Source organism: Zootoca vivipara, chromosome 2, assembly GCF_965207765.1.
Source record: "Zootoca vivipara chromosome 2, rZooViv2.hap1.1, whole genome shotgun sequence".
Lineage (NCBI taxonomy): Eukaryota > Metazoa > Chordata > Lepidosauria > Squamata > Lacertidae > Zootoca > Zootoca vivipara.
Window position 1 is genome coordinate 107,047,318 of NC_142584.1, and position 27,349 is coordinate 107,074,666.

At 42.2% G+C, this 27,349-nt stretch overlaps 1 protein-coding gene and 1 long non-coding RNA gene across 7 annotated transcripts in view; one reads left to right on the forward strand and one right to left on the reverse strand.

Moving 5' to 3' along the window:
• The first annotated feature begins 446 nt into the window (after positions 1-446).
• The window catches only part of LOC118081068 (C-type lectin domain family 2 member B-like), a 29,025-nt gene continuing 2,122 nt past the window's right edge, over positions 447-27,349 (forward strand). Inside the window, exons 1-6 of one of the 6 annotated variants that reach the window (XM_088663399.1) lie at positions 466-1,283; positions 13,637-13,747; positions 17,447-17,642; positions 23,706-23,825; positions 24,428-24,621; positions 25,592-25,692. In XM_088663399.1, coding sequence (XP_088519525.1) covers positions 17,516-17,642; positions 23,706-23,825; positions 24,428-24,621; positions 25,592-25,692 — 542 coding nt within the window. In that variant the 5' untranslated portion in view covers positions 466-1,283; positions 13,637-13,747; positions 17,447-17,515. Of the gene's footprint in view, positions 1,284-1,312; positions 1,357-13,636; positions 13,748-17,446; positions 17,643-23,705; positions 23,826-24,427; positions 24,622-25,591; positions 25,693-27,349 lie in introns of those variants that run through there. The other 5 variants (XM_088663400.1, XM_035107214.3, XM_088663398.1 and 2 more) reach the window with 5 other exon arrangements.
• Positions 16,855-19,100, reverse strand: LOC148687031 (uncharacterized). The gene is made up of 2 exons (XR_015948482.1): positions 18,139-19,100; positions 16,855-17,491 (listed from the first exon to the last, which is right to left on the reverse strand). It is a non-coding gene; the product is annotated as an uncharacterized LOC148687031 (long non-coding RNA).

Below are 27,349 nucleotides of genomic sequence, written 5' to 3' on the forward strand. Positions count from 1 at the left end.
ATTATTATTGTCTGTATTTGCATTAGGATAAAGTAACTGCCTTTTGGTTCCAGAGGGTACAGCTACTATTGGTTCATTTAAGCTGCTGTATTTGGATCCTCTGTCTTATTGGTTTCCTCCAAAAGGCAGCACTGTGATTGCTTGATATTGTTCCCTCCAAAATGTATCCCTTCCTAGCTAGTCCCCTGTCCCTATAAATGTAGCTTTCCTCTCCTCAGTCTTCAGTCTTGTTCACTTTAATAAAGAGCTGTTACTAGAGAACTGTCTCCAGCATGTTATGTCAAGAGAGCTGAAATCACAAACCCCACGTCACAACAGAAAGCAAAGAGAGGTTTTATTATGCTCCAGGAAAAGAAAACCCACACCTGCTACAAAGCTATTGGCAGAGCAATCCTAGCCACGCCTACTCAGCTTTTAGTCACAGGGAAGTAAGCGTAGTGGCAGTTGGTGTACTGTATTTCTAACGATAACAGCAACGGTTTTCCTGTAGCTGCAGCTGCGCCTGAGTGCCTGCCCTTCCCATTTGTTGCCAGGCTCCGCTGAGGGGCCTCAGGGACGACACACTGCTCTTTCCCCCTGCTTTTATACATTTATTTTAAATGTATAGGATTTGGAATCCTTCATGGTTTTCATGCTTTTCTCATTTTAGGATTGCAGCTGCCTTTTCTTTTTAAATGATATTTGCATCCTGCTTTTCCAACAACAAATGTTGAGCTCCAAGCTGTTTTCAGTAACTGCATTAAAAAACAAACAAGGCTTGCAATCGCTATAATATAAAACGTCGTGCTTCCCCGGCCCCCGCTTTTTCCTTCTAGTGGCTGCAGCAGCAGCTGCAAAAAAGGCACCAGGATCCGTTCCTGGGGTTTTCCAACGGGGGTTTTCTGACTGGAGTTTTCTGACAGGAAAGACCTGACTGTTTCACAGGCTTCGCAACTCCCAGGTTGGGTGATGCTGTGGTAGAATGTAGTTGATTCTGTGGCTTTTTGCTCATTGCACCGATTCGTTTGGCTCGGAAAGCAACTGCTTCAACAGCTGCGGCTGATGTTTAGAACAGTTTCCACGTGCGAATTTCGAAATTGAAAGTTCAGATTGTTGTAATGCGCCTTTCAAGCCTGCCGTTTGCCCCAGACTGCTAGCTGCAAATGGACTCGAGCTGCTCTTGAAGGGCCTCTGCTGTGCAGCCAATAGGTTTACACATTGTGGCAGAAAATCAGAGGAAAGAGTAAAGTGCCCACCCCTGAAAACGAGGAGGAGGAGAGGGAGTGCTGCGTGCTCTTCGAGAGGTAAGGATGTCTGCCTTGTCCAGGAGAATTTTTTTTAAGAACCCTATATGAACAGATTCTAGACTGCAAGCAGGTATGGTGGGTGGGACACGTTGTAATTGTAAAATTGTAGAGTTGGAAGGGAGCCCGAGGGTCCTCTAGTCCAGCCCCCTGCAATTCAGGAACTCTGCTTAAATGAAGAAGAGGAAAGGTGACAGAGGAGGCGGTAATTGGGAAGCCACATATCCTATCCCCTACCCCCCCCAAAAAATTGCCTTTCCAATTTAAATATAAAGTGCTCTGGAGTGTGGATCTTGGTTGTCTGTGTGAGGTTTGGAATAAAGGAGTTCTGCAAAGGCGGGGAAACGCTGTGCTGAATTTACGCAGGGGGGCTCCCCTCACTTGGGGAGGAGGCTTTTGCCTAGCTTCTATCATACAATTGTTTTTACTTTATTAGGAGGCCAGATGAGGGGGGGGGGGACACACACATGTACGTGTGTGTATGTGTGTATATAGAGGTCGCCCCAGCACATGGCAAGAATCCATGACTGGCATCGCCATGTTAACTCGCCGGGAGAACCCAAACCTGATAGGACTGAAGAGTTTCTGAATAATTCTGTGGAAGTATTTTGGTTTCTTTCGGCAAATTTTTGTAGGAGTTTATTAATTTAATATATGCTGCTCTGCTGAAGAAGGATGATTGTGTTATCAATAATTTTGCATGTGTGAATGGGCACTGTTAATGCAATTCTTACCGCTTTGCACTTCACCACGTTTTATTTCTTTCTGGCCATGCTGCTTACAGTCTTTCTCCCACCTCTCATGTGCTTGCTCACTGGGTGGATTTGATTTAAATCAAACTGATTTAAATCACTAGTCAGTAAGGCTTGATTTAAATCATAGTTTTCTACAGAAAGACTAATTCTTGCTGGTATAACTTTAATATGCAAGTAGATGAAGATTTTTAGAATAACAACTTTTCATATTAGGTTTTTTTTATCCCCAGTTTAATAGGTTAATCATTCATATTTGGACAACTTTTCTGTTGTACTTAGGAAGGAGAAAAATAATCATTACCTTAATAATAACAATTTAAATAGATTTATTCAACTGAAACAATAACATTACAGCATATGTTATTTGCTTAAACAAACATCCATGTTTGTTAACTAATTTGGCTAAACAAAAACAAAATATATATACAGTATTTTAAGAAACTTAGACTGTCAGCCCAGCCTACACATGAAAAACTTAAATACTGTCCACTCCAAACAATCAGAAAAATATTGTTTCTATTCTATTCACTGAACTTCTTGAAACTTAGCACTGAAGGGGTTGTTTCTGTATTCATAGGTTTGTAGAACAATAGGATTAAGGTCTTTTTCTCAACTCTGTTCATGTTATAACATTTTTGCTGTGAAGAAGAGGCATGTGATCTCTGCTGAGTCAAATTCAGTTTTGAGAACTGCAAAAGTAAACCAAGCATCTGTGATAATATCTTGTAGGCATACAAACTGCCCAATAATCTTACAAAAACCTCTGGAAGAGCATGACATTGTTAATGGATTAATGGAATTTATTTACCAAAAAATTTAAACATAAACAATCTTATTCTACATAATTAAAAAACTAATCTTTATTTCATGATGGAATAACCTTTGGATGGTAATATATTTTCCTCAAGAAGCATTTTTTTTTTAAAAAAATGATTTAAATCAAAAAAATTCAATTTTTTTTTAAATCATTGATTTTTATCCACCCTGCTTGCTCATAAAAGCAACTTGGTATAACGGCTTCATGGGTTCATTGAAGGACACTCTATGCCATCAAAGGTCATAGCATCATACATTTGTTAGTCACTCTAAGTAGATAGTTTTATTACTTCCCCTTTCCAGTTCTGCAAAGAAGCAGGCTTGAAACTGGAAGGGAAAAGGGGCCAGGGGCTTTTGGGAAGTGATCTGTATCTGAGGGTGTACGAACGTGGCTGTGGATGTCACTGTGTTTTACAAGGCTTCCTTTAGCAGGAATAGTAAAGGTAAAGGGACCCCTGACCATTAGGTCCAGTCATGACTGACTCTGGGGTTGTGCGCTCATCCCGCATTATTGGCCGAGGGAGCCGGCGTACAGCTTCCAGGTCATGGGGCCAGCATGACAAAGCCGCTTCTGGCGAACCAGGGCAGCACACAGAAATTCCGTTTACCTTCCCCGTGGAGCGATCCCTATTTATCTACTTGTACTTTGACGTTCTTTTGAACTGCTAGGTTGGCAGGAGAAGGGACCGAGCAACGGGAGCTCACCCCGTCGCAGGGATTCGAACCGCTGACCCACAGCGCCACCTGCATCCCATTTAGCAGGAATATCTGCCCCCTGAAGCTTACTCCCTCCCAGAACATTTCTAATAACCCCCACCTCTAACCCCTGAAGCTTTTTCCTCAATTGAAGCCCTTCGTTTTAATCTCTGAGTTTTGTAACTTTAGTATAGTCTTACCATCTTCTTTGGACTCTGCTTGTTGTTGTTTAGTCGTTTAGTCGTGTCTGACTCTTCATGACCCCATGGACCAGAGCATGCCAGACACTCCTGTCTTGTACTGCCTCCCGCAGTTTGGTCAGACTCATGTTCGTAGCTTCAAGAACACTGTTCAACCAACTCGTCCTGTCGTCCCCTTCTCCTTGTGCCCTCCATCTTTCCCAACATCAGGGTCTTTTCCAGGGAGTCTTCTCATGAGGTGGCCAAAGTATTGGAGCCTCAGCTTCACGATCTGTCCTTCCAGTGAGAACTCAGGGCTGATTTCCTTCAGAATGGATAGGTTTGATCTTCTTGCAGTCCATGGGACTCTCAAGAGTCTCCTCCAGCACCATAATTCAAAAGCATCAATTCTTCGGCGACCAGCCTTCTTTATGGTCCAGCTCTCACTTCCATACATCACTACTGGGAAAACCATAGCTTTAACTATATAGACCTTTGTCGGCAAGGTGATGTCTCTGCTTTTTAAGATGCTGCTAGGTTTCTCATTGCTTTTCTCCCAAGAAGCAGGCGTCTTTTAATTTCGTGACTGCTGTCACCATCTGCAGTGATCATGGAACCCAAGAAAGTAAAATCTCTCACTGCCTCCATTTCTTCCCCTTCTATTTGCCAGAAGGTGATGGGACCAGTGGCCATGATCTTAGTTTTTTTGATGTTGAGCTTCAGACCATAGTTTGCGCTCTCCTCTTTCATCCTCATTAAAGAAGAGTTTGGATTTGATACCCCGCTTTATCGCTACCCGAAGGAGTCTCAAAGCGGCTCACATTCTCCTTTCCCTTCCTCCCCTACAACAAACACTCTGTGAGGTGAGTGGGGCTGAGAGGCTTCAGAGAAATGTGACTAGCCCAAGGTCACCCAGCAACTGCATGTGGAGGAGCGGAGACGCGAACCTGGTCCCCCAGATTACGAGTCTATCACTCTTAACCACTTTACTGCACTGGCTGTCTTCCTCACTTTCTGCCATCAAGGTTGTGTCATCTGCATACCTGAGGTTGTTGATATTTCTTCCGGCAATCTTAATTCCGGTTTGGGATTCATCTAGTCCAGCCTTTCGCATGATGAATTCTGCATATAAGATATATAAGCAGGGAGACAATATACAGCCTTGTCGTATTCCTTTCCCAATTTTGAATCACTCAGTTGTTCCATATCTAGTTCTAACTGTTGCTTCTTGTCCCACATAGAGATTTCTCAGGAGACAGATGAGGTGATCAGGCACTCCCATTTCTTTAAGCGCTTACCATAGTTTGCTGTGTTCGGCACAAATGCTTTTGCATAGTCAATGAAGCAGAAGTAGATGTTTTTCCTGGAACTCCATAATCCAGCGCATGTTTGCTATTTCGTCTCTGGTTCCTCTGCCCCTTCGAAATCCAGCTTGCACTTCTGGGAGTTCTCGGTCCACATACTGCCTAAGCCTGCCTTGTAGAATTTTAAGCAAAACCTTGCTGGCGTGTGAAATGAGCGCAATTGTGCGGTAGTTGGAGCATTCTTTGGCGCTGCCCTTCTTTGGGATTGGGATGTAGACTGATCTTCTCCAATCCTCTGGCCACTGCTGAGTTTTCCAAACTTGCTGGCATATTGAGTGTAGCACCTTAACAGCATCATCTGGACTCTGCTACAATCAGTAAAAAAACAGTGCTTTGCATGCTTTATAAACCTGCACCACCAGGTAGCGCTGGAGAGCAAAAAAATTCTAAGTGGTTTTTACATAGTTTTTTTTCCTTTTTTAAAAAATGATTTCGATTTCTGACTTATTTATAGCATTTTTTCCGTGTGTGTACATCCACCCTTTGTCTCCTTCCTTTCCTTTAACAATTGCTGCACAGTTGAAATTTAGATTGTAAACTTCTAGGGGCAGTGATCTGCCTTTTTGCATCACTTGTTACTCTATTCCTGGTTGTTCTTAGTTGTTCTGGTTTAGTTTTGGGTTACTCGTGACATTTTAAGGTGGAGACATTTATGTAACTAATTTTCCTTTGTTACTCTGATGACTTAGAATCATAGAGTTGGAAGAGACCACAAGGGCCATCCAGTCCAAACCCCTGCCAAGCAGGAAACACCATCAAAGCATTCTTGACATATGCCTGTCAAGCCTCTGCTTAAAGACCTCCAAAGAAGGGGACTCCACCACACTCCTTGGTAGCAAATTCCACTGCCGAACAGCTCTTACTGTCAGGAAGTTCTTCCTAATGTTTAGGTGGAATCTTCTTTCTTGTAGTTTGAATCCATTGCTCCGTGTCCGCTCCTCTGGAGCAGCAGAAAACAACCTTTCTCCCTAAGCTGTTCCTCATAAGGCATCGTTTCCAGGCCTTTGACCATTTTGGTTGCCCTCTTCTGGACACATTCCAGCTTGTCAATATCCTTCTTGAACTGTGGTGCCCAGAATTGGACACAGTACTCCAGGTGAGGTCTGACCAGAGCAGAATACAGTGGTACTATTACTTCCCTTGATCTAGATGCTATACTCCTATTGATGCAGCCCAGAATTGCATTGGCTTTTTTTAGCTGCTGCATCACACTGTTGACTCATGTCAAGTTTGTGGTCTACCAAGACTCCTAGATCCTTTTCACATGTACTGCTCTCAAGCCAGGTGTCCCCCATCCTGTATTTGTGCCTTTCATTTTTTTTGCCCAAGTGTAGTACCTTACATTTCTCCTTGTTAAAATTCATCTTGTTTGCTTTGGCCCAGTTGTCTAATCTTTTAAGGTCATTTTGAAGTGTGATCCTGTCCTCTGGGGTATTAGCCACCCCTCCCAATTTGGTGTCATCTGCAAACTTGCTCAGGATGCCCACAAGCCCATCATCCAAGTCATTGTTGAATAAGACTGGGCCCAAGACAGAACCCTGTGGCACCCCACTAGTCACTACTCTCCAGGAGGAGGAGCCATTGATGAGCACCCTTTGGGTTCGGTCAGTAAGCCAAAATTACAAATCCACTGAATGGTAGCATTGTCTAGGCCGCATTTTACCAGCTTCTTTACAAGAATATCATGGGGCACCTTGTCAAAGGCCTTGCTAAAATTGAGATAGGCTACATCCACAGCGTTCCCTTCATCTACCAGGCTTGTAATTCTGTCAAAAAATGAGATCAGATTAGTCTGACATGACTTATTTTTTAGAAACCCATGCTGACTTTTAGCGATCACAGTTTTGTGTTATGATATGCCCCCATGGCAGCCATTTTGTGACTCGTACCAACAGCACCTTATCAAAATTCCACATACGCCCACGCTCTAAAGAAGTTGGCAACCTGGACCCCTGCCATTAACACATACACTGGACACACCACATCAGTGGAAAATTAAGGCTGCGGGGACGCCAGGTGGTTGGAACAGCCCACTGCACCATCCACTCAGGGGATTGTTTGTTTTTAAAAATAATTTACATACTGCATTTCGTTTGACGTGCAAGGTTTTGTCCCCCCCCCCCCGGAAATAAAACAATAACTATCCCAATAAAGTATAACCATAAAGCATCATATGCCCAAGGTCATTAAAAGCTGGCGTCAGTGGTTGGGATATGCTCATATCAACAGATACGTTTTTAGTAAATGAGATTGCAAAGAGTCGGTGCCACCAGTTTCCTTGTCACGGAGATAAGAGTTTTGCAGGTCGCAGCAGGGCTAAAGGCGTCCTATGAAAATCTTAGCTTATTGGACAGTTCTGTAATTTATTTATAAAATTTTAAAAGCATTTACAGTGGAACCTCGGTTTATGAACACCTCGGTTTATGAATTTTCGGTTTATGAACGCCGCGGACCCATCTGGAACGGATTAATTCATTTTCCATTACTTTCAATGGGAAAGTTCGTTTCAGTTTATGAACACTTCAGTTTATGAACAGACTTCCGGAACCAATTACACCCATGCTTCAGTTTATGAACGCTTCAGTTTAAGTACTCTGCGGACCCATCTGGAACGGATTAATCCACTTTCCATTACTTTCAATGGGAAAGTTCGCTTCAGTTTATGAACGCTTCAGTTTAAGTACCCCGCGGACCATCTGGAACGGATTAATCCACTTTCCATTACTTTCAATGGGAAAGTTCGCTTCAGTTTATGAACGCTTCAGTTTATGAACAGACTTCCGGAACCAATTGTGTTCATAAACCGAGGTACCACTGTATATGGCATCCTCATACTATATCAGAGCGTTGTGCAGCAATATATAAACATTTTGTATATATTTTCTATAAAACACAATTAAAAGCAGTGTAATCATTAAAATGACTGGCTACTCAGTAAAATTTTATACAACTGCATAGGCCTGTTGGCATAAAAATATCTTCAAGAGACACCTGGAAATCAAAAGTGAGGATCTCTGCCCAATCTTTCCTGTTCCGCAAAATGCCCAACTTTTGCTTGAGGCTGGTGAAGCCTCTGTAATACAGGGGGCAGCTAACAGGGCTTCTTTGGATGATCTCAGTGACACAAGGTTTCAGGTGGGCGGGGCTTTGCACATAATCGCAAGGGCAGCCAGTGCGGTCTTATCACATGTTATCGGTCATCTTCCTCCCGATCAGCAGTTCTAGCTTCTGCATTCTCTATCAGCTGAAGCTTCTGGAGCAAGCCAAGGGCAGCCCTGCATGAAGTACATTGCAGCAATTCAGTCTCAAGGTTACCAGGGCATGAACTATACAGGCCATGTTATCCCTATCCTTGTATAGCCAGGGCCAGATTAACACCTTTAGAGGCCCTAAGCACTTAAAAGACTTTGGTGCCCCAAAATATAAACAATAATAGACCATTAAATAAAACCTTATTTTTCAAAAAGAAACAAAACCTACATTAAATTGGAAAATAATGCTTCCATCTATACTTCCACTTTATTTTTATTCGGGGGGGGGGGAGGGATTAATAAAGGTAAAGGGACCCCATTAGGTCCAGTCGTGACTGACTCTGGGGTTGCGGCACTCATCTCTCTTTACTGGCCGAGGGTGCCGGTGTACAGCTTCTGAGTCATGTGGCCAGCATGACTAAGCCGCTTCTGGCGAACCAGAGCAGCACACGGAAACGCCGTTTACCTTCCCGCTGTAGCGGTTCCTATTTATCTACTTGCACTTTGACGTGCTTTTGAACTGCTAGGTTGGCAGGAGCTGGGACCGAGCAACGGGAGCTCACCCCGTCATGGAGATTCGAACCACCGACCTTCTGTTTGGCAAGCCCTAGGCTCTGGTTTATTTTTTTTATAATAAATTTTATTCAATTTTCCAATTTAACAAATTAAAATAAAAAAACAAACTTTTATACAAAACATCTTATGTTTTCCTCTTACATCTTGCTCTGCCGAGCTGTGACTTCCCCCCCTCCCTTCATGCGGGTATCTTGTTAACTCCGATTTTTGCAGTTCCTTTTTAACTTTTTTTTTAGTCAATTCGTAGGATTTATTTCAATCCTGCAAGTGTTTTTAAAGATCTACAGTTTTTCTCCATATAGTCCACATATTTACTCCAGTCCTTTTGAAACCTCGTCTCTCCTTGGTCTCGGATCTTGCAAGTCAGTCTAGCTAATTCAGCATAGTCCATCATTTTCATCTGCCACTCATCGATTGTAGGTACTTCCTGTAATTTCCATTTTTGGGCTAACAATGTCCTAGCCGCGGTTGTCGCATACATAAACAATACTTGATCTTCTTTTCTAATCCTCCTATTATTCCCAACAAAAATGCTTCCGTTTTTTTGGGGAAGGTATATTTAAACATCTTTTTCAGTTCGTTATATAACATCTCCCAAAATCTTTTTACCTTGTCGCATGTCCACCACATATGATAAAATTCACCGTCTCTCTCTTTACATTTCCAGCATGCTTTATCACTCATTCTATACATTTTAGCTAGTTTAACTGGTGTTAAATACCATCTATACATCATCTTATATACATTTTCCTTCAAGGCAGTACATGCTGTAAATCTTAAAGTTTGATTCCATAGTTTCAACCACGCGTCATATTCAATATTATGCCCAAAATCCTTTGCCCATTTAATCATTACCTCTTTTGTCAACTCGTCTTTTTGTGTACCATTCTAGCAACAAATCATACATTTTTGACAAAAGCTTTGTTTTGCCTTCTAGCACTTCCATTTGGAATTTGGACCTTTTGTCCTCAAAACCTATTTTCCTATCTTCTCTAAGGACATCATTTATTTGATGGTATTGTATCCATCCTGTTAAAACCCCTTTAATTTCTTCATAAGATTTCAGTCTCCAGCCTTTTTCAGTTTTTATCAAAATTTCCTCATATGTGGCCCTCCTCCCCTCCATGTTTACTTTCTTGACTGTTAATACCTCTGCTGGTGATACCCACCATGGTGTCTTAGTCTCTAACAGCATTTTATTCCTTTCCCACACCTCATACAGAGATCTTCTTATCACATGGTTTGTAAACCCTTGATGAGACTTTTTTTATCATACCATAAATATGCATGCCATCCAAATCTATTATTAAAACCTTCCAAATCTAGCAGGTCCGTATTCTTTAGAGTTATCCACTCTTTTATCCAGCACAGACAAGATGCTTCGTAATAAAGTCTCAGGTCTGGTAAGGAGAATCCGCCTCTTTCTTTTCTATCTATCAAGATTTTATGTTTTATTCTAGGCTTTTCCCCCTGCCAGACAAATCTTGACAAAATCCTCTGCCATTCTTGGAATTGTCTAGTGCCTTTCACAACAGGTATGGTTTGAAATAGGAATAACATCTTAGGTAACACATTCATCTTTATTGCTGCTATTCTTCCCAAGAATGACATTTTCATATTAGTCCATCTTTCTAGGTCTTTATTTCTCTCCATACTGGTTCGTAGTTGTCACTGTATAAATTAATATTCTTTGCTGTCATCCATATTCCCAGGTATTGTACTTTTTTTGCCACGTCAAATCCGTATTTCAGCTGTAGCTCCTGCGTCTCCTCCTTCGTCATATTCATTACCATGACCTTTGTTTTCTGTCTATTTGACTTAAATCCTGCAAGTTGGCCAAATTTCTCAATTTCTTCTATAGCTTCTGCAACACTTTCCTTAGGGTTTTCCACTGTTAAAACTAAATCATCTGCGAAGGCTTTCACTTTGAATTGTTTTGCACCGACTTTAATTCCTCTAATAGAAGAAAGATCTCTTAGTCTGTTCAACAATACTTCCAGGACCATAATGAATAATAGAGGGGATAAAGGACAACCCTGTCTAGTTCCCTTTGTGATGTCAAAATATTCTGTCAATGTATTATTAATTATCAGTCTTGCCTTTTGTTCTGAATATATTGCCTCGATCCCATTCAAAAATAAATCTTTCCCAACCATCGATTCCAAGTTTCTCTTCATAAACTGCCAAGATATATTGTCGAAGGCTTTCTCTGCATCCACAAACATCAAGACTGCTGGTTTATCTATCTTGGTTTCCAGATATTCTATTACATCTATTATATGTCTAACATTGTCCTTTAACTGTCTACCAGGAAGAAAACCAGCTTGGGCTTTATGTATCATTTCCTTCAATACTTCTTTCAGCCTCTTAGACATTATATCTGCGAATAATTTATAGTCATTGTTCAATAATGATATTGGTCTATAATTTCTTACTTCTAAACCATCTGTGCCAGGCTTTGGAATCAATGTTATATACGCCTCCTTCCATGTATTTGGGATCTTCCCTCCTGCAAGAATGTCATTCATCACCTCTTCTAAAATTGGTACCAACTGTCCATTTAGTACTTTATAATATTTCGCTGAAAGTCCATCTGGTCCTGGGGCTTTACCTAATTTCATTCTCTTTATTGCTTGTTGTACTTCTCGTGTTGTTATCCGGTTATTAAGTCTCTTTCTTTCCTCATCAGGAATTGGTTTCAAACCATATTTTCCTAGATAGTCACTGATCTTCTTCTCCTCTTCTTTCTTTTTGCAATACAAGTCTTTATAAAACTTTTGAAAGGCTTTCTTAATTTCCTTTGATTCTTCCGTCACACCTCCCTCTGTTTTTATCTTAGTTATTGTATTTTGGTTTTGACGTTTCCTTAACTGCCAGGCCAACAGTTTTCCCATTTTATTTGCCGATTCGAAATTTCTTTGTCTCATTTGCTTTATTTTCCATTCGATCTCCTGATTGATCAACATAGAGAATTGTGCATGTAACATCTTTATATTATTCTTAATTTGTTGATTCTCTGGTTTGTCGATCAGGTTTTTTTCATTTTCCATGAGACATTTCAAAATTTCTTCCTTCTTTTTTTCTTTCTTTCGTTTCAAGAAGCTGTTTTGTTGTATTAGAAAGCCTCTCATCACTGCTTTACTTGCATCCCATACCATGTCCAATCCAGTGTCTTTATGTAAATTCCAGTAAAAATAGTCCTTCAGGACCTTCTTAGCTTTCATCACCACCTCTTTATCTTCCCTAGGCTCTGGTTTATCCCACAGCGCCACATACTTTAACCCACAGCGCCACCTACTTTTTCTAATTGCAAAGTCTTTGACCAGATTCTCGAAACATCTTACGTAACATGCTTAGTAGAGATAAGGCATGGAGCCTGCCTTGTTGCATAGTTGTTTTATCCCAACAAAGACATTGCAACTAGAAAAAGTAGTTTCCCCCCCTTCTCAGTAGAACAACATTGGAAGGCTTGTGGTGGTGGTGGGGAGGTCTTTACCCCCCCTTCCTATTTCCCGGTAACAGTATCTGCTCCTCTGTTGGGTAGGGCTGGCTGATACCTAGTTTTCAACATTGTGATATATCACCAGCTAAACATTGCAATATACCTATATATCATGATATTTTGAACCAAGTGGGAATAAGCCCCCTGACGTATCCTCTTCCGAAGCACCTGACAATCAAAATCACAAGCAGTGGTCAAACCCCTGCAGGGCTGATTCATTGCATCATTTGCAGTCTCCCCTTCTCCAGGTGCAATGCCCGTCCTTTGCCTGTTTAATTGTTAGCAAAGCCGCCTAACCCAGATCAAGCACAAAGACAAAGAGAGAGAGAGAGATGTGAACTCAGAAAGTTTTTTCAAATCAAATTCAGTTCAGGCGGAGCTTCTCTGCTGCTCAGGAACAGGCCTTCTAACTGTACCTCTGCCCAACTGTCATAGTCTGGAATTATATTGCTAACAAACAGACAACCACAGATTTTTTTGGCCATTTAGTGCAGGGGTATGCACCCTAAGGCCCGGGGGCCGGATGCAGCCCAATCGCCTTCTCAATCCGGTCTGCGGACGGTCTGGGAATCAGCGTGTTTTTACATGAGTAGAATGTGCCTTTTTATTTAAAATGCATCTCTGGGTTATTTGTGGGGCATAGTAATTCATTCATTCATCCCCCCCCCTAAAATATAGTCTGGCTCACCACATGGTCTGAGGGATGGTAGACCGGCCCATGGCTGAAAACGGTTGCTGACCCCTGATTTAGTGGCTCCCTTGAGCAACTGCATTCTTTCTGTGGTGCCCCTGAGGGGCTCAGGAGCCCAGTTATGTCACCCCTTGCCTGCAGAGCTGGCAGCCTCTCACCCTTTTTCGAACATCCTTCCTTGTGGAGGGCTCCCTCAGCCTCTTCTCCTCTCCTTGGGAGTCCTCTAGGCAGCTGCTGTTGCCGCCCCTGGTCTCTGAGCTGCCTCAGCTCCTGGCAACCAGCCTCAGAAGTACCATTTGCCTCCGGATATTGTAGCCAGATCAGCTCCAACAGTCAGCTGTGCAAGCCTTTTAGGAGTCGGGAGAGGGCATCAGAGGAGGGAGGGAAAGAAAGAGGGACAGTCCAGTGTTGACAAAGCACACTGGTTGAAAACCACTGCTGTACAGCGTCAAGTTAGAATGCTCTAAATAGCAGGAGGAAAACGGATGTTCAAAGCCATTTCTGTTCTGGGTTTTTCCATCAGCCCAACTAATTACTGCACGGATACTGAAGGCTGCTTTGTCCTCAGCAGAAGCTCAGAAAGGACCTTAACTGGGTGTGGTGCCTGCCTGCTGCTGCTGCTGAAAGTCTCCTGGTAAAGCTTGTCTTCCTCTCTTGGTGTTGCTACAATTGGCGGAGTAGCATTTTTCTTTCTGGTTATTGTTGGTTAGGTATAGGAAATCAGGTCAAGAGCTTTGCTGTTTACAGTAAGGTTACCAGATATTTTTCAATGAATCCAGGGACACTTTTCAACTTTCTACTAAATACCGGTGAAATTTGGAAAATTAGAATATCGTCGAAAAGTGCATTTATTTCAGTAATGCAACTTATTATTTTTTCTTTTAATTTTTACAAATGCTTTCTTTTGGAAATAATAATAATAATAATAATAATAATAATAATAATAATAATAATTTATTATTTATACCCCGCCCATCTGGCCGGGTTCCCCCAGCCACTCTGGGCGGCTTCCAAAAAAAACAGAAATTCTAAAATACAGAAATCCATCAAACATTAAAAGCTTCCCTAAACAGGGCTGCCTTGAGATGCCTTCTAAAGGTCTGGTAATTGTTCTCTTTGACCTCTAGTGGGAGGGCATTCCACAGGGTAGGAAGGCATTCTACAGTAATAAAACAAATAGTTACAATAATACAAAAATAAACATCGCTATTACCTTTTGTTAATTACATTCCATTTATAATTGACCCGGCTAACGGCAAAATAATTACAATTACAACAAATGAAGGCTTGGCATATCTTGCTTTGCATGTCAGGCATCTATCTCATATATTGGTTTCACCTTTTAAGTTGCATTACTGAAATAAATGCACTTTTCGCCGATATTCTAATTTTCCGAGTTTCATCTGTAGATGGATTTTGGCAGGGGACTGATTTGTAAATCCAGGGACTGTCCCCGGGAAACAGGGACATCTTAGTTTACAAGGCTAGGAAATAGCCTGAGGTGAACATCGTTGCTAGCTAAATTGCTATTGCAAAATAACTTTTTTAGCCCTTTTGACAAGGAGAGCTGCCCCTCCACATGGGTGTAGCGGGGGGGGGGGCAGGGAGGGGCAGCTGCCCCCTAATCAATAAAAATCAATAAAAATACATAGCAAACTGAGGTTCTGCCCCCCCAACAAAAATCCTGGCTTCGCCTGTGCCCTTTCCCCTTTTGCAAATGCTGCTCCTCAAGTCGAGATGGATTTCTGCTTTTGATCTTCTTTTTCTTTTCAATATTGATTTCTGCTCCCTAGCGTTTGTTTTTATTTTTTGCTTTGCTAGCCCTGAGAATTTTCCTTGAAAGGCAAAAGATGGGCCTCTAGGCTATGCATGCAAGGACACCCACATAGCAGGTGTTATAAGAATTTTAAGGTCTTAGATATGTAATAAATGTTCATAGGTGTACCAACCAGACACGTACACAGGTGTGTGGGCCACATGTGTGAAGCAGCACAGGAGAACAGCCCTGAAACCATTTTTGACTCCCAAACTGACAAAGTTTTTCTCTGCGGGGAAGGAGGGAGTGAGGGAACCTTCCCATTGTCTCTTTCCTCACAAATCCTGTCTTAAGGGCACATTCAAGATATGAACAGGGTGTGAGCCTGTGACCTAGATTCAGGAATTAAGTAATAAGTAATAACAAAAGAGTAAACTGCCAGACAGGAAATAAACAAGGTGCTCAGGTTTCTGTTGTAAGGTAAAGGGACCCCTGATCATTAGGTCCAGTCGTGACCGACTCTGGGGTTGCGGCGCTCATCTCGCACTATTGGCCGAGGGAGCCGGCGTACAGCTTCCAGATCATGTGGCCAGCATGACAAAGCTGCTCCTGGCAAACCAGAGCAGCACACGGAGACGCCGTTTACCTCCCACCGGAGTGGTACCTATTTATCTACTTGCACTGGCGTGCTTTTGAACTGCTAGGTTGGCAGGAGCAGGGACCGAACAACGGGAGCTCACCCCTTCACGGGGATTTGAACCGCCGACCTTCTGATCGGCAAGCCCTAGGCTCTGTGGTTTAACCCACAGTGCCACCCGCGTCTGTTGTAGACCACCCTTTTTCTGTGATGTAGCTATGATGTATCTGGGGGTGGTCTTGAGCTACACCCCTTCTGTGATGTATGTATGACGCTTCTGGGGCTGGCCTTGGACTGGAGGGTGGGCAATTTTCAATGTCTATTTAAGGGCAGGCACGCTTTTGTTCGGGGTCCTTCTTTTTCTCCTGTGTGAGAGAGAAGACCCTGTTGGAACAGTCAATAAAGATCAGGCTTACTAGCTGCTTTGCTTCTCAATATTCTTGGTTGGCCTCTGTTATTTTCTCCTACCGATAGAGAACCTACAAAGGACTCTACAAGGGCTCCTGTGTTCCCCATAAGGGAATGAGGGCAGATTTTGTTTATTACACGGGAAACATATTTGGTTATTAATTAAATTGGTTAGTTGCTTTATCTTGCCCAAGGCAACAAAAAATGACAACATTATTACAGTTACAGGTAGGTAGCCGTGTTGGTCTGAGTCGAAGCAAAATAAAAAAATTCCTTCAGTAGCACCTTAAAGACCAACTAAGTTTATATTTTGGTATGAGCTTTCGTGTGCATGCACACTTCTTCAGATACCAAGAAGTGTGAAGTATCTGAAGAAGTGTGCATGCACACGAAAGCTCATACCAAAATATAAACTTAGTTGGTCTTTAAGGTGCTACTGAAGGAATTTTTTTAACATTATTACAGAGATGCTAAGGAGCTGGATATTTAGAAGCCATTTAGCAAAACTCTATTTTTTACTGTTTTTTCTTGGAGAGTGGATGGGTGGAATCAGGATGTTTTTGGAAAAATGAAGAAGTATGTGGAGGTGAACATAACTCTAAACATGATAATTTTTTACTTGACCTTTAACATAATGTTGCAACTGTTACATTATAGTAGTACTGTACCAATAATAGCACATTTCCTCTAAAATTAAAGCTGTAGAAGTAATTAGTAGCATTGATATCAAAGGTTCCCTAAATTTTTAATTACACTACTTAACAAGGGGGGGGAAAACAAATTCAGTGTCACACTTTTAGATACTCAAATATAATTCACCTTTGTGTCTTAGTATGCACTGCACTCCATCAGTTATTTGATTGTTTGTTAATATTCTGTTGTAAATGAGGCCAAAGTGGAAAGAATGGAATGGATAGATTTTAACAGAACAAAAAATAAGCAATTTTTAAATTTTTATTTCCAGGAAAATTTACATTTATGTAACACAGGCCAAACCAGTAAGAATGCATAAAATTTTACAGAACAAAAATGATTAAATTACGTTTAGATTTTTTGCAAGGAAAATTCACATTTTGGCGTTCTCTGGCAATAGAGATTCCCTTCGTAATTGAAGTTTAGATTTTTTGCAAGGAAAACTCGCATTTTGGTGTTCTCTGGCAATAGAGATTCCCTTCGTAATTGAAGAACATTGCTAGCCGTGCTGACAGTTGTTCCTGGGTTTTTTTTTTAATACCACACACACACAATGTGCAGTAAATTGCTAAGTCATTTTTTTAAAGAAACAGTTATCACAATTTGATCTGAAACCTGATATCAGATGATATATCGATTTGTAGCGCAGCCCTAGTCTCTGGTATTGATGTTTCCAATGAGAGACCATCAGAGTGATGTCATCAGCAAACCTGTTAAGTGACATAAGCCTATAACAGGGGTCATGTTCACTCCAGCGGAGATCCCTCCATGGGTCAGATCACGTGTGTGCATGCGTGAGCAACTGGGGTACCATCGTTTTGTTTTTTTCTAACCTGAAGGTGGCATCAGAGGGGAATTGATCTCTTCTGCCTGGGCTCTTGGTCCTGGACAGCAATGAGAGAGGAGAAATGAAAAGAAATGATGCTGATGCTGTAGAGATACGCAGCCTGAGAGTATCTGCAGAAACAGAAGCTGCCCAAAGAGGCAAAGAAACCCTGGACTGCCGAACATGTTTTTCCAAGAAAAGAAAGGCAGGTAAGTTGAAAAAACATCAGACCCTCCTTGACAACAGGTAGTGGTATGGTGGTATGGGTGCAAGCTTGTAGCCTGCAAGGCAGCTGTGTTTTTACCTGGGAATCAGGGCAGGGATGGGGAGCCTATTGCCCTCCAGATGTTACTGGACTAAAAGCCTCTATTCCTACCCCTGTTGGTTATGCAGTCTGGGGCGGATGGGACTTGGGGGCCACCAACATCTGGAGGGCCACCAGTTCTCCATGCCTAGTTTAGAAACCTGTTGGCAATTTGGCTTACATTGCATGTAAGTTCCCAAATACTATATTCCCCAAAAGACGAAGTTCTAGCCTGTGTAAGTTAGAAGAAAATATTAGGTAGTAAGATTGTGATACTTGCCGATGCCACTTAAAAAAACCTGCGGCATGTGGAGTCTGTACAGGAGCTGGTCGTGTTCTCTGTAGAGTACCTGTTGATGCAAATGATAAATTCCTGCACCTCTTAATTCTTGCTCAATTACCTGGTCCTTTGTTGCGATAGATGTACTGTACATGCACACGTAGGACACTAACTTCTGCCAAGTCAAACCACTGGTCCATCTAGCTCAGTATTACCAACACTAGCAAACGGCAGCCCTGCAGGGTTTCAACCCTGAGTCTCTCCCAGTAAAACAGCAGGTGCCAGGATTTGAACCAGGGACCTTTTGCATGCAAAGTCCATGCTGAGCCACTGAGATACAACTGTTCGTCATGCCTCCTCGTATGCAGATAATTGCCGAAGGGTTGCCATACGCCCGGGTTTCCCCGGACATTTAAAACTGGTTCCAAAATTTCCAGCCAGAAGCAATTTTCAAAGGCCAAATACTGGCAATGTTGTTAGAGATTTGGCCTCTCTATGTGAACGTGCAGCTCAACACACCACTCAATTAAGCACCTGGTGAATGTCTCAGCTTTGCACGCAGCTGAAATTCTGCCCAGAGATAGTAACCTAGCAACAGCCAGTTGATTGGTGAAGAGAACAATAAAGACATGTGCTCTGTGTAGAAAGTTGTGGAGAGTTAGTGGAGATGTTGGAATTAGGATTACTGATCTCTGTACTGTTTGTTATTTTCTTGTAAATAAACCTGTATATAGTTACTCAGTACTAGTGGCAGTGAGTTCCTGTGTCAAGCTACTTGCCTTCAACTGCGACCAAGGAGTTTCCGCTGTGCCTGCGCTTACTCTGCTGAAGTCCAACTGGTGTAGTTGGCATTTACAGACAGCCTACAAATCTTTAACAAATGTCTGTAAATTTCCAAACGTATGGCAGCCCGTGTGTGTGTAATGTTTATATGCTTCATTAATCAGTTTGGAATATCTGACATACCCATATTCCTGATTTCCAATCAATGATCACGCCCTCTAAAAATAGTTGGCTGTCTCTTTTCAGTTTATTGCTGAAAAATTATACACTGCTTGATTGTAACAAAACCTCTAAGCAATTAGAACAGTTAAAAACAAGTAGTAAAAACATGTAATTTCCTTTTAAATGTATTAATTAATTGTTTATAAATGTTTTCATTGGTAATGTGACTTTCTTGTAAGCTGTTTAGAGGTTTTGCGCATTCTCCTTGGAGGTCTGTCTGAGCAAGAGTCATGTGGAAATTTCTGCAGGCATCACACTGGTGTGGTTTTCTGCAGAGCTCTGGCCACATTCTTGCAGGTCCTCTTAGGATTTGTTTAACTGAAGTGAGCCTGTTTTTCAGATGTATTTATATACAGATGCTGGAATGTATAAACTTGAGATAAACAAGTGTTTCATGTTTGAAGGATTATCCTTATTAAGCCCTGCAAAAATATTAGCCAAAAGATTGCCTCAATCTCTCTGCTTTGGAGCAAAATCAAATTTTGAAATCTAGTGTCTTTTGCATCAGTAGCCAAGGAGATAGATATATATATATATATATATATATATATATATATATATATATATATATATATCCTTTATATATTATGTTAAAGGTTTTCTGTTTCATGTCCCTCTGTCACCCCAGATTCCCTTTTTTATTTTTACTTTTGCAACCCTATTAATACAAGCACCAGGCCACTCATTTGCATCTTTGCATTTCATTAACTTTTCTGAAGTGGGGAAAAAAACTCCCAGAATGACAGTATTCAGAGAGCCTTTAAAAAAGTTACTGGGAACCACAGAGCCTTCTTGGTAGTGGTGCCTGCCCTGTGGAATACCCTCCCATCAGACGTCAAGGAGATAAACAGCTATCTGACTTTTAGAAGACATCTGAAGGCAGCCCTGTTTAGGGAAGTTTTTTTTATGATTGATGTTTTGCTATGTTTTTAATATTCTGTTGGGAACTGCCCAGAGTGACAGGGGCAACCCAGTCAGATAGGCGGCATATAAATAATAAAATGAGTAACAGTAACAACAACAACAACAACAACAACAACAACTATTATTATTATTAATAATAATTTGCATCTCGGGACTTATCTATGCTTTCTCTTGTCCAACTGCTTCCCCCTGGGTAAAACTGCTCTCTAGCGCTCAATCAGAGCAAATGGCAATTCAAACACTTTCGTTTCAAGCAGCTTAGAAATACAGAGGGATGCCTGAAGAATAGTGAGATTAAAAGTCCCCTTGACTGCTTTGCTGGGCTTGGAATGGGTAGCTTTTGTTCCCTCCATGCCCAGCATAGAAACACAAGCAGTTGCCCAAAGGGCAAATGGAGGGCTCCCATCTGGCAGTCATGATGTTTCTATGCTGGGGCCCCTCCTCCCCCCTGTCCTTATCTCCCATGCCTAGTGTACACGTAAATGGAAAGAGGAAGCTACCTGCCCCCGTTCCAGCAGCTCACAGCCCATTTATCGGCACACAATTCCTCTTTCCCTATAGCAACCAGATAAGTGGTTAAACAGAAGGTGGGTTTTAATATAGCTAAGCCTTTTGGTTACAAAGGATATGAAGATTTAAATACAGTGGATGCTCGGGTTGCGAACGTGAAACGTGTGGGATGCACGTTCGCAACCCGCAGCATTCGCAATCTGCACATGTGCGGGTTGTTATTTGGCACTTCTGCCCATGCACAAAGTTTGATTTAGCGGTTCTGCGCATGCGCGCGTGCCGAACCTGGAAGTAACCCGTTCCAGTACTTCCGGGTTCGAACCCGAAAGATCGTAACCCGCAGCGGACGTAACGTAAGGTACCGTGTTTCCCCCTTTTAAAGCCGTAGTCATAAAATAAGCCATGGCAGGATTTAAAATTTTTTTAAAATATAAGACATACCCCCAAAATAAGACATAAGTCTACCTGCAGGCGCCCAGCAGCGAAGGTGGGAATGGGGCCCGAGGACGCCTCTGGCCAAAAGTTTAAGGGGGGGGGGTGTCGGGAAGTTCCATTTGGCGGGGGGGGGGAGTTGGAGGGAGGGAGACGCTGCTGACCGGGCTCGTTGCCTCTTTTTTCTTTTCACTTTGTTTGTTCCTGTAAAATGCCCATAGGCCGGCTAAGCAGGAAAGAAAGGGGAGAGGACTCGCGTGTTTTCTCTCCCTGCCGACACCTTTTCCCTCTTTCTCTTCCCCACCCCCAACCACCACCCTGGGAAGCTTCTTCAATCCGGTGCTGGCCAATGAGAAGAGGCAATGAGCCCGGTCAGCGGCGTCTCCCTCCCTCCAACTCCCCCCACCCTGCCAAATGGAACTTCCTGACACCACCCCCCTTAAACTTTTGGCCAGAGGCGTCCTCCGTGCTGTGCGCCCTGAGCCAGCGGGACCCAGCAGCAGCAATGCTGGCCACGGTAAGGAGGGGTACTTACAGTAATAATAATAATAATAATAATAATAATAATAATAATAATAAGACACACACACACACACCCGAAAATAAGCCTTAGGCTTATTTTCTTGAGTAAAATAAATATAAGACGGTGTCTTAAAATGTGGTAAACACGGTATGACTGTAAATTGCTGCAGCATGATGACCAGAAAAGCAATTGGCAATGGCAGGGGAGTCCACATGAGCACAAAAGGTCATCTTTGGCTACTGCAGCATCTGGAGAGCTTTGGCTCTGCTTAGTATTCAAGTTCTGTTTCAAGCTTGTATGTCTGTGAACTTGAAAGCGTATGGTCAGTGCTTGGTAAGATCTCAGAAAACAGCTGAGGGCTGAGCTGGACTTCAGGGGTTGAGGCATCTGTCTTTGCATCATTTTCTGTCCATCCTGCCTCAGATATACTGAAAAGGATTGAAGGTGAGTCACATTGGAAAGGCCAGGGAGATGTCTTCTGCATATCCTTAGATAGTTGAAGATGCCTCTCTGTTCCGTAGATGGACTGTAGGGCCAGCTGAATTCTTCAGCTATAGATAATAGATTGCTCTTTCTGAGTCTTATTTTGGCAAGGGTCTATCCCCATTTCCCTTCTTGCTACTCCTAGTAGAGATCAGTTCTTGCCCCCAATGGATGAACCCCAGGATCGCCGGCCCAGTTTAACATCTGCTTTGCGGATGAGCTAGATGTGGCCATCCGTCCGTGAGCTGTAGCCTCCAAGCCTTCCTATGGGGAGGGGGAGGGGCTGTCACTCATATCTCCGTAAGAATCTGACTGTCTGGGTGTCCAAAGGCTGCTGGCTAATGTGTTCCAACTCCAAATTAAAAGAATTCTTTGAGAATAATTTAGATCAAAGTACAGAAATATGTATGGTATGGGAGGAAAGTAAAGCATATATAAGAGGTTACTTTATACAACATAACTCGTGACTTTAAAAGAGAGACAGGAGAAAATACAAAAAGATTTTGTGTGAAATTGGACAAAAGGGAAAAGAGCTAGGACAGTCGCCAACAAATGCAAATATGACCTGGCAAGTTAAGATACCAACTCCAAATTCCTGAATGCCAAAAAGCAGGGTGGATTTGATTTAAATCAAACTGATTTAAATCACGAATTAAATCACTAGTCAGTAAGGCTTGATTTAAATCATAGTTTTCTACATAAAGACTAATTCTTGCTGGTATAACTTTAATATGCTAGTAGATGATTTTTAGAATAACAACTTTTCATATTAGTTTTTTTTATCCCTAGTTTAATAGGTTAATCATTCATATTTGGACAACTTTTCTGTTGTACTTAGGAAGGAGAAAAATAATCATTACCTTAATAATAACAATTTAAATAGATTTATTCAACTGAAACAATAACATTACAGCATATGTTATTTGCTTAAACAAAGATCCATGTTTGTTAACTAATTTGGCTAAACAAAAACCAGGTTGGATAAAAATCAATGATTTTTAAAAATATATATATTAAAAATGGATTTTTTTGATTTAAATTGGATTTTTTTAAATAAAATGCTTTTTGAGGAAAATGTATTACCATCCAAAGGTTATTCCATCATGAAATAAAGATTAGTTTTTTAATTATGTAGAATAAGGTTGTATAAGTTTAAATTTTTTGGTAAATAAATTCCATCAATCCATTCACAATGTCATGCTCTTCCAGAGGTTTTTGTAAGATTATTGGGCAGTTTGTCTGCCTACAAGATATTATCACAGATGCTTGGTTTACTTTTGCAGTTCTCAAAACTGAATTTGACTCAGCAGAGATCACATGCCTCTTCTTCACAGCAAAAATGTTATAACATGAACAGAGTTGAGAAAAAGACCTTAATCCTATTGTTCTACAAACCTATGAATACAGAATCAACCCCTTCAGTGCTAAGTTTCAAGAAGTTCAGTGAATAGAATAGAAACAATATTTTTCTGATTGTTTGGAGTGGACAGTATTTAAGTTTTTCATGTGTAGGCTGGGCTGACAGTCTAAGTTTCTATATATATATATATATATATATATATATATATATATATATATATATATATATATATATTGTTTTAAAAAGAAATAGATATTGCAATAATACCAAGAGTTCTGGTATTAGCAACCCAGTTTGCCATGGAGGTTTTAGTTTATTTTGTGTGTGAGAGAGAGTGTGTGTTGATGTTGCTACATGTGAAACACCCCTTGTAGGTGAGATCTGTGTTCTTACTTCTTCCCTAGCAATGGTAAATCAAGACCATTATTTGTGTGTGTTAATTTGATTTCAGGGCGTCACCATAATTATCACTGTAAAAGAATCACGCCTAAGCCTCCCTTCTTAATTGCATTCATTATTATCTTCATCATCGTCATCATCATCACCATCAGTGTTCTTGCTGTCCTGAGAGGTGAGTTTCCTGCCTGTTTCCTTAGTGCTTCTTTCTACGTCTGTCCCATTCATGACCTCTGTCTGCCATCAGCACTTTGGCTTCTAATGGCCAGTTCGCACAAAGCAGCAGCTGTTAGGAAAACAGCTGCCTTTGGCTGAATCAGTATTATCCATGCTCTTGCCAATGGCCCTCTGGGCCTTTGGCCCTGTTTAGGGAAGTTTTTAATGTTTGATGTTTTATCGTGTTTTTAATATTCTGTTGGGAGCCACCCAGAGTGGCTGGGGAAAGCCAGCCAGAAGGGTGGGATATAAATAATAAATTATTGTTATATTATTATTTTGGAGGGGATCTTTCCCAGCTCTAACTGAAGATGCCAGAGATTGAACCTGGGACCTTCAGCATGCAAAGCAGATGCTCTTCCACTGAGCAACAAAGCTCCCCCAAGTTGTGTGACTCCTCTACTGCTACTTCCCATTCCACTCTCCCAGAAGCATCTGAATCCAGGAGCCACAAGAGCTGCTTATTGGTTCCTTCTTTGCCCACTCTGCCAGGCAGAGGTTGAAATGGACCAATGTTATGTGCAGATCCCAGTTCACACCAGAACTTTCTCTCTCTTGCAGGGGAAAAATCCAACCGGACTTCCCCTGAAGTGAATAACTGTGCTGTTTGGGGACCAGCATGCCCAGCTGGCTGGATTGGCTATGAGGGGAAGTGTTACTTTTTCTCAGAAGAAGAAAGAAACTGGACTTCTGCCCAGAGCTTTTGCATTTCCCAGGGCTCTTCTCTGGCTGTGATTCAGAGTGAGCTGGAAAGGGTGAGACCAACAAATGTATAAATGTTTGTGAGAATTATCTCCTGCACAGCACTATGGAAACATAAAGAGAATATGTGAGGTAACTTGGCTTTCTCATAACTTGATGCAAACAAAAATAAAAAAATAAATTGTCCAGTAGCACCTTAGAGACCAACTGTTCTAGGTATAAGCTTTCGTGTGCATGCACACTTCTTCAGATATGCACACGGAAGCTTATACCAAGAACAAACTTAGTTGTTCTCTAAGGTGCTACTAGGGACGCGGGTGGCACTGTGGGTTAAACCACAGAGCCTAGGGCTTGCCGATCAGAAGGTTGGCGGTTCGAATCCCCGTGACAGGGTGAGCTCCCGTTGCTTGGTCCCAACTCCTGCCAACCTAGCAGTTCAAAAGCACGAAGTGCAAGTAGATAAAAAGGTACCACTCCGGCGGGAAGGTAAACGCAGTTTCCGTGCGCTGCTCTGGTTCATCAGAAGCGGCTTAGTCATGCTGGCCACATGACCCGGAAGCTGTACGCCAGCTCCCTCGGCCAGTAAAGCGAGATGAGAGCCACAACCCCAGAGTCGTCCGTGACTGGACCTAACAGTCAGGGGTCCCTTTACCTTTTAAGGTGCTACTGGACAATTTTATTATTATTTCGACTGTGTCAGACCAACACGGGTACCTACCTGAATCTTGATGCAAACAAATTATCCATCTTGCAGCCATAATGGGAACTACAGATCAACAAAATCTCAAGGGCCGCAAGTTCCCCATCCCAGCCACTTTCCTCTTCCTTCAGCCACTTTCCTCTCCTCCTTGAATCTCCTTCCTCCCTTTTCAGCAAAGCTTTCCTTCTGCTATCTAAGCCTCACTTTCTTTGCATCTCCAGTCTCACTGCCCACGTCTTGTTCTTCTCCCACAAGTGGCATTATTTGAGGTGGAAGACTCATTCGGAGGCACTGCTCTAAACTGTTTGTGTGTTTGCAACCAGGTGTTCATGCTCCGGTTCAAGGGCGCTGGCCATTGGATTGGCCTCCGGAGGGACTTCAATGATACCTGGATATGGGCAGATGGATCAGAATACAGTAACACGTGAGTCATCCTTGTTCTTCTCCGAATTGGGACTAAACAGGAACCATGTTGGGTATTGTGAGTTGATCCCAAACCTGAATCTGTAATAAAAAATCAGTCCAGAATGTGAACTTCAAGGAATCATAATTGCACTCAAAGCATAAACCTCTCGGTAACCTTCCTTATATGTCGGGGGTTTCTCACCTCTGACCATTCACACAGAAACCATCCACACTGCCAACAAACTCCAGTTAATGTTCTTGAACTACCTCTGGTGTGGAGAAAGTGGATGGGGATGATGATGATAAATAATTATACCCCACCCATCTGGCATGGTTTCCCTATCCAATTTGGGTGGCTCCCTACATAATATTAAAACACCCTACCTGAAAAAAGAATTTGTGGAGCTGGAAAGGGTTTGTGAAAGGGCAACCAAAATGTTCGGGGGGGTGGGAGTAGGTTTTCCTGTGAGGAAAGGTTGCAACATTTTAGATTAGGGAGAAATCAAGTAGCAGGGGGCAGCCCAGCTGTGCATAACATTATGTACAATGTGGAGAAAGTAGATAGAGAAAAGTTTTCTCTTTAAGAGAGGTTTAGAGAAATTCATGGAGAATAAGACTGTCATTGGTTCCTACCTACATTGGCTATGTTCTCATGCCACTGTAGCTGGGAATGGCAGGTGTGGGGAATTGCTCTTGCACTCACAGGCCTTTGGCCTCATCCAATAATAATATTACTTATACCTTACCCACCTGGCTGGACCTCCCCAGCTACTTTGGACAGTTTCCAGTAGAACATTAAAAGCATAATAAAACATCCCATACGTCCCTAAACGTATGGGATGTTTCCCTTCAGATGTCTTCTAAAAGTCAGATAGTTGTTTATTTATTTGACACCTGATATGAGGGCGTTTCACATGGTGGACACCACTAAGGAGAAGGCCCTCTGCCTGGTCCCCTGCAACCTCACTTCTCGCAGTGAGGGAACCGCCAGAAGGCCCTTGGAGCTGGACCTCCGGGCTGAAGGATGGGGGTGAAGACGCTCCTGCAAGGAGAAATCCTTGTTCTCCCACTCTCATAATTCTTAAGGTCAATCAATTAAGCTGAAAGGTGGGACATTTACAAACTATGGAATCCACTCCCACAAGACAGACAACTTTAGCAGGGAATTAGGCAGACTGATGGAGAACAAGGCTGTTGATGGACCCTGATGGTGAGTCATATGCTGCCTCCAAGAACTGACACAGGAGACAGGAAGGAGGAAGTGAGCAGAGAGGTGCAGGGCTCAGGCCTACAGCCCGTGATACCAGCAAGGGAGGCGGGGCCAGCAGAGGTTTCTAGCAGGGAGGCATCAGAGGGGCATCCTTTCAAATTCACCCTAGAACTGAGGCGCGTGACGTCCTGCAAATGCAGGGGGCAGAGATTTGGGGTCCCCAAACTACTCTGCTGGGGGATGAGCCAAAAAGCGCCGTTGAGAGAATCTGACACAGACTGAGTAGACATGTTTTTGTGAAGCTCTTGCACTGTATATAATATGCACAATAAAAGTCTTAAAGACATGGTGGCTTGGAGCGTCGTTACTCAAGGGTAGCCAACGACATCCCTGACACTGTGGAACAATCATTGGGGAAGGTTCTAGTAAAAGCATAAGTATTTTATTGATTTTTCAGTAAACAGTG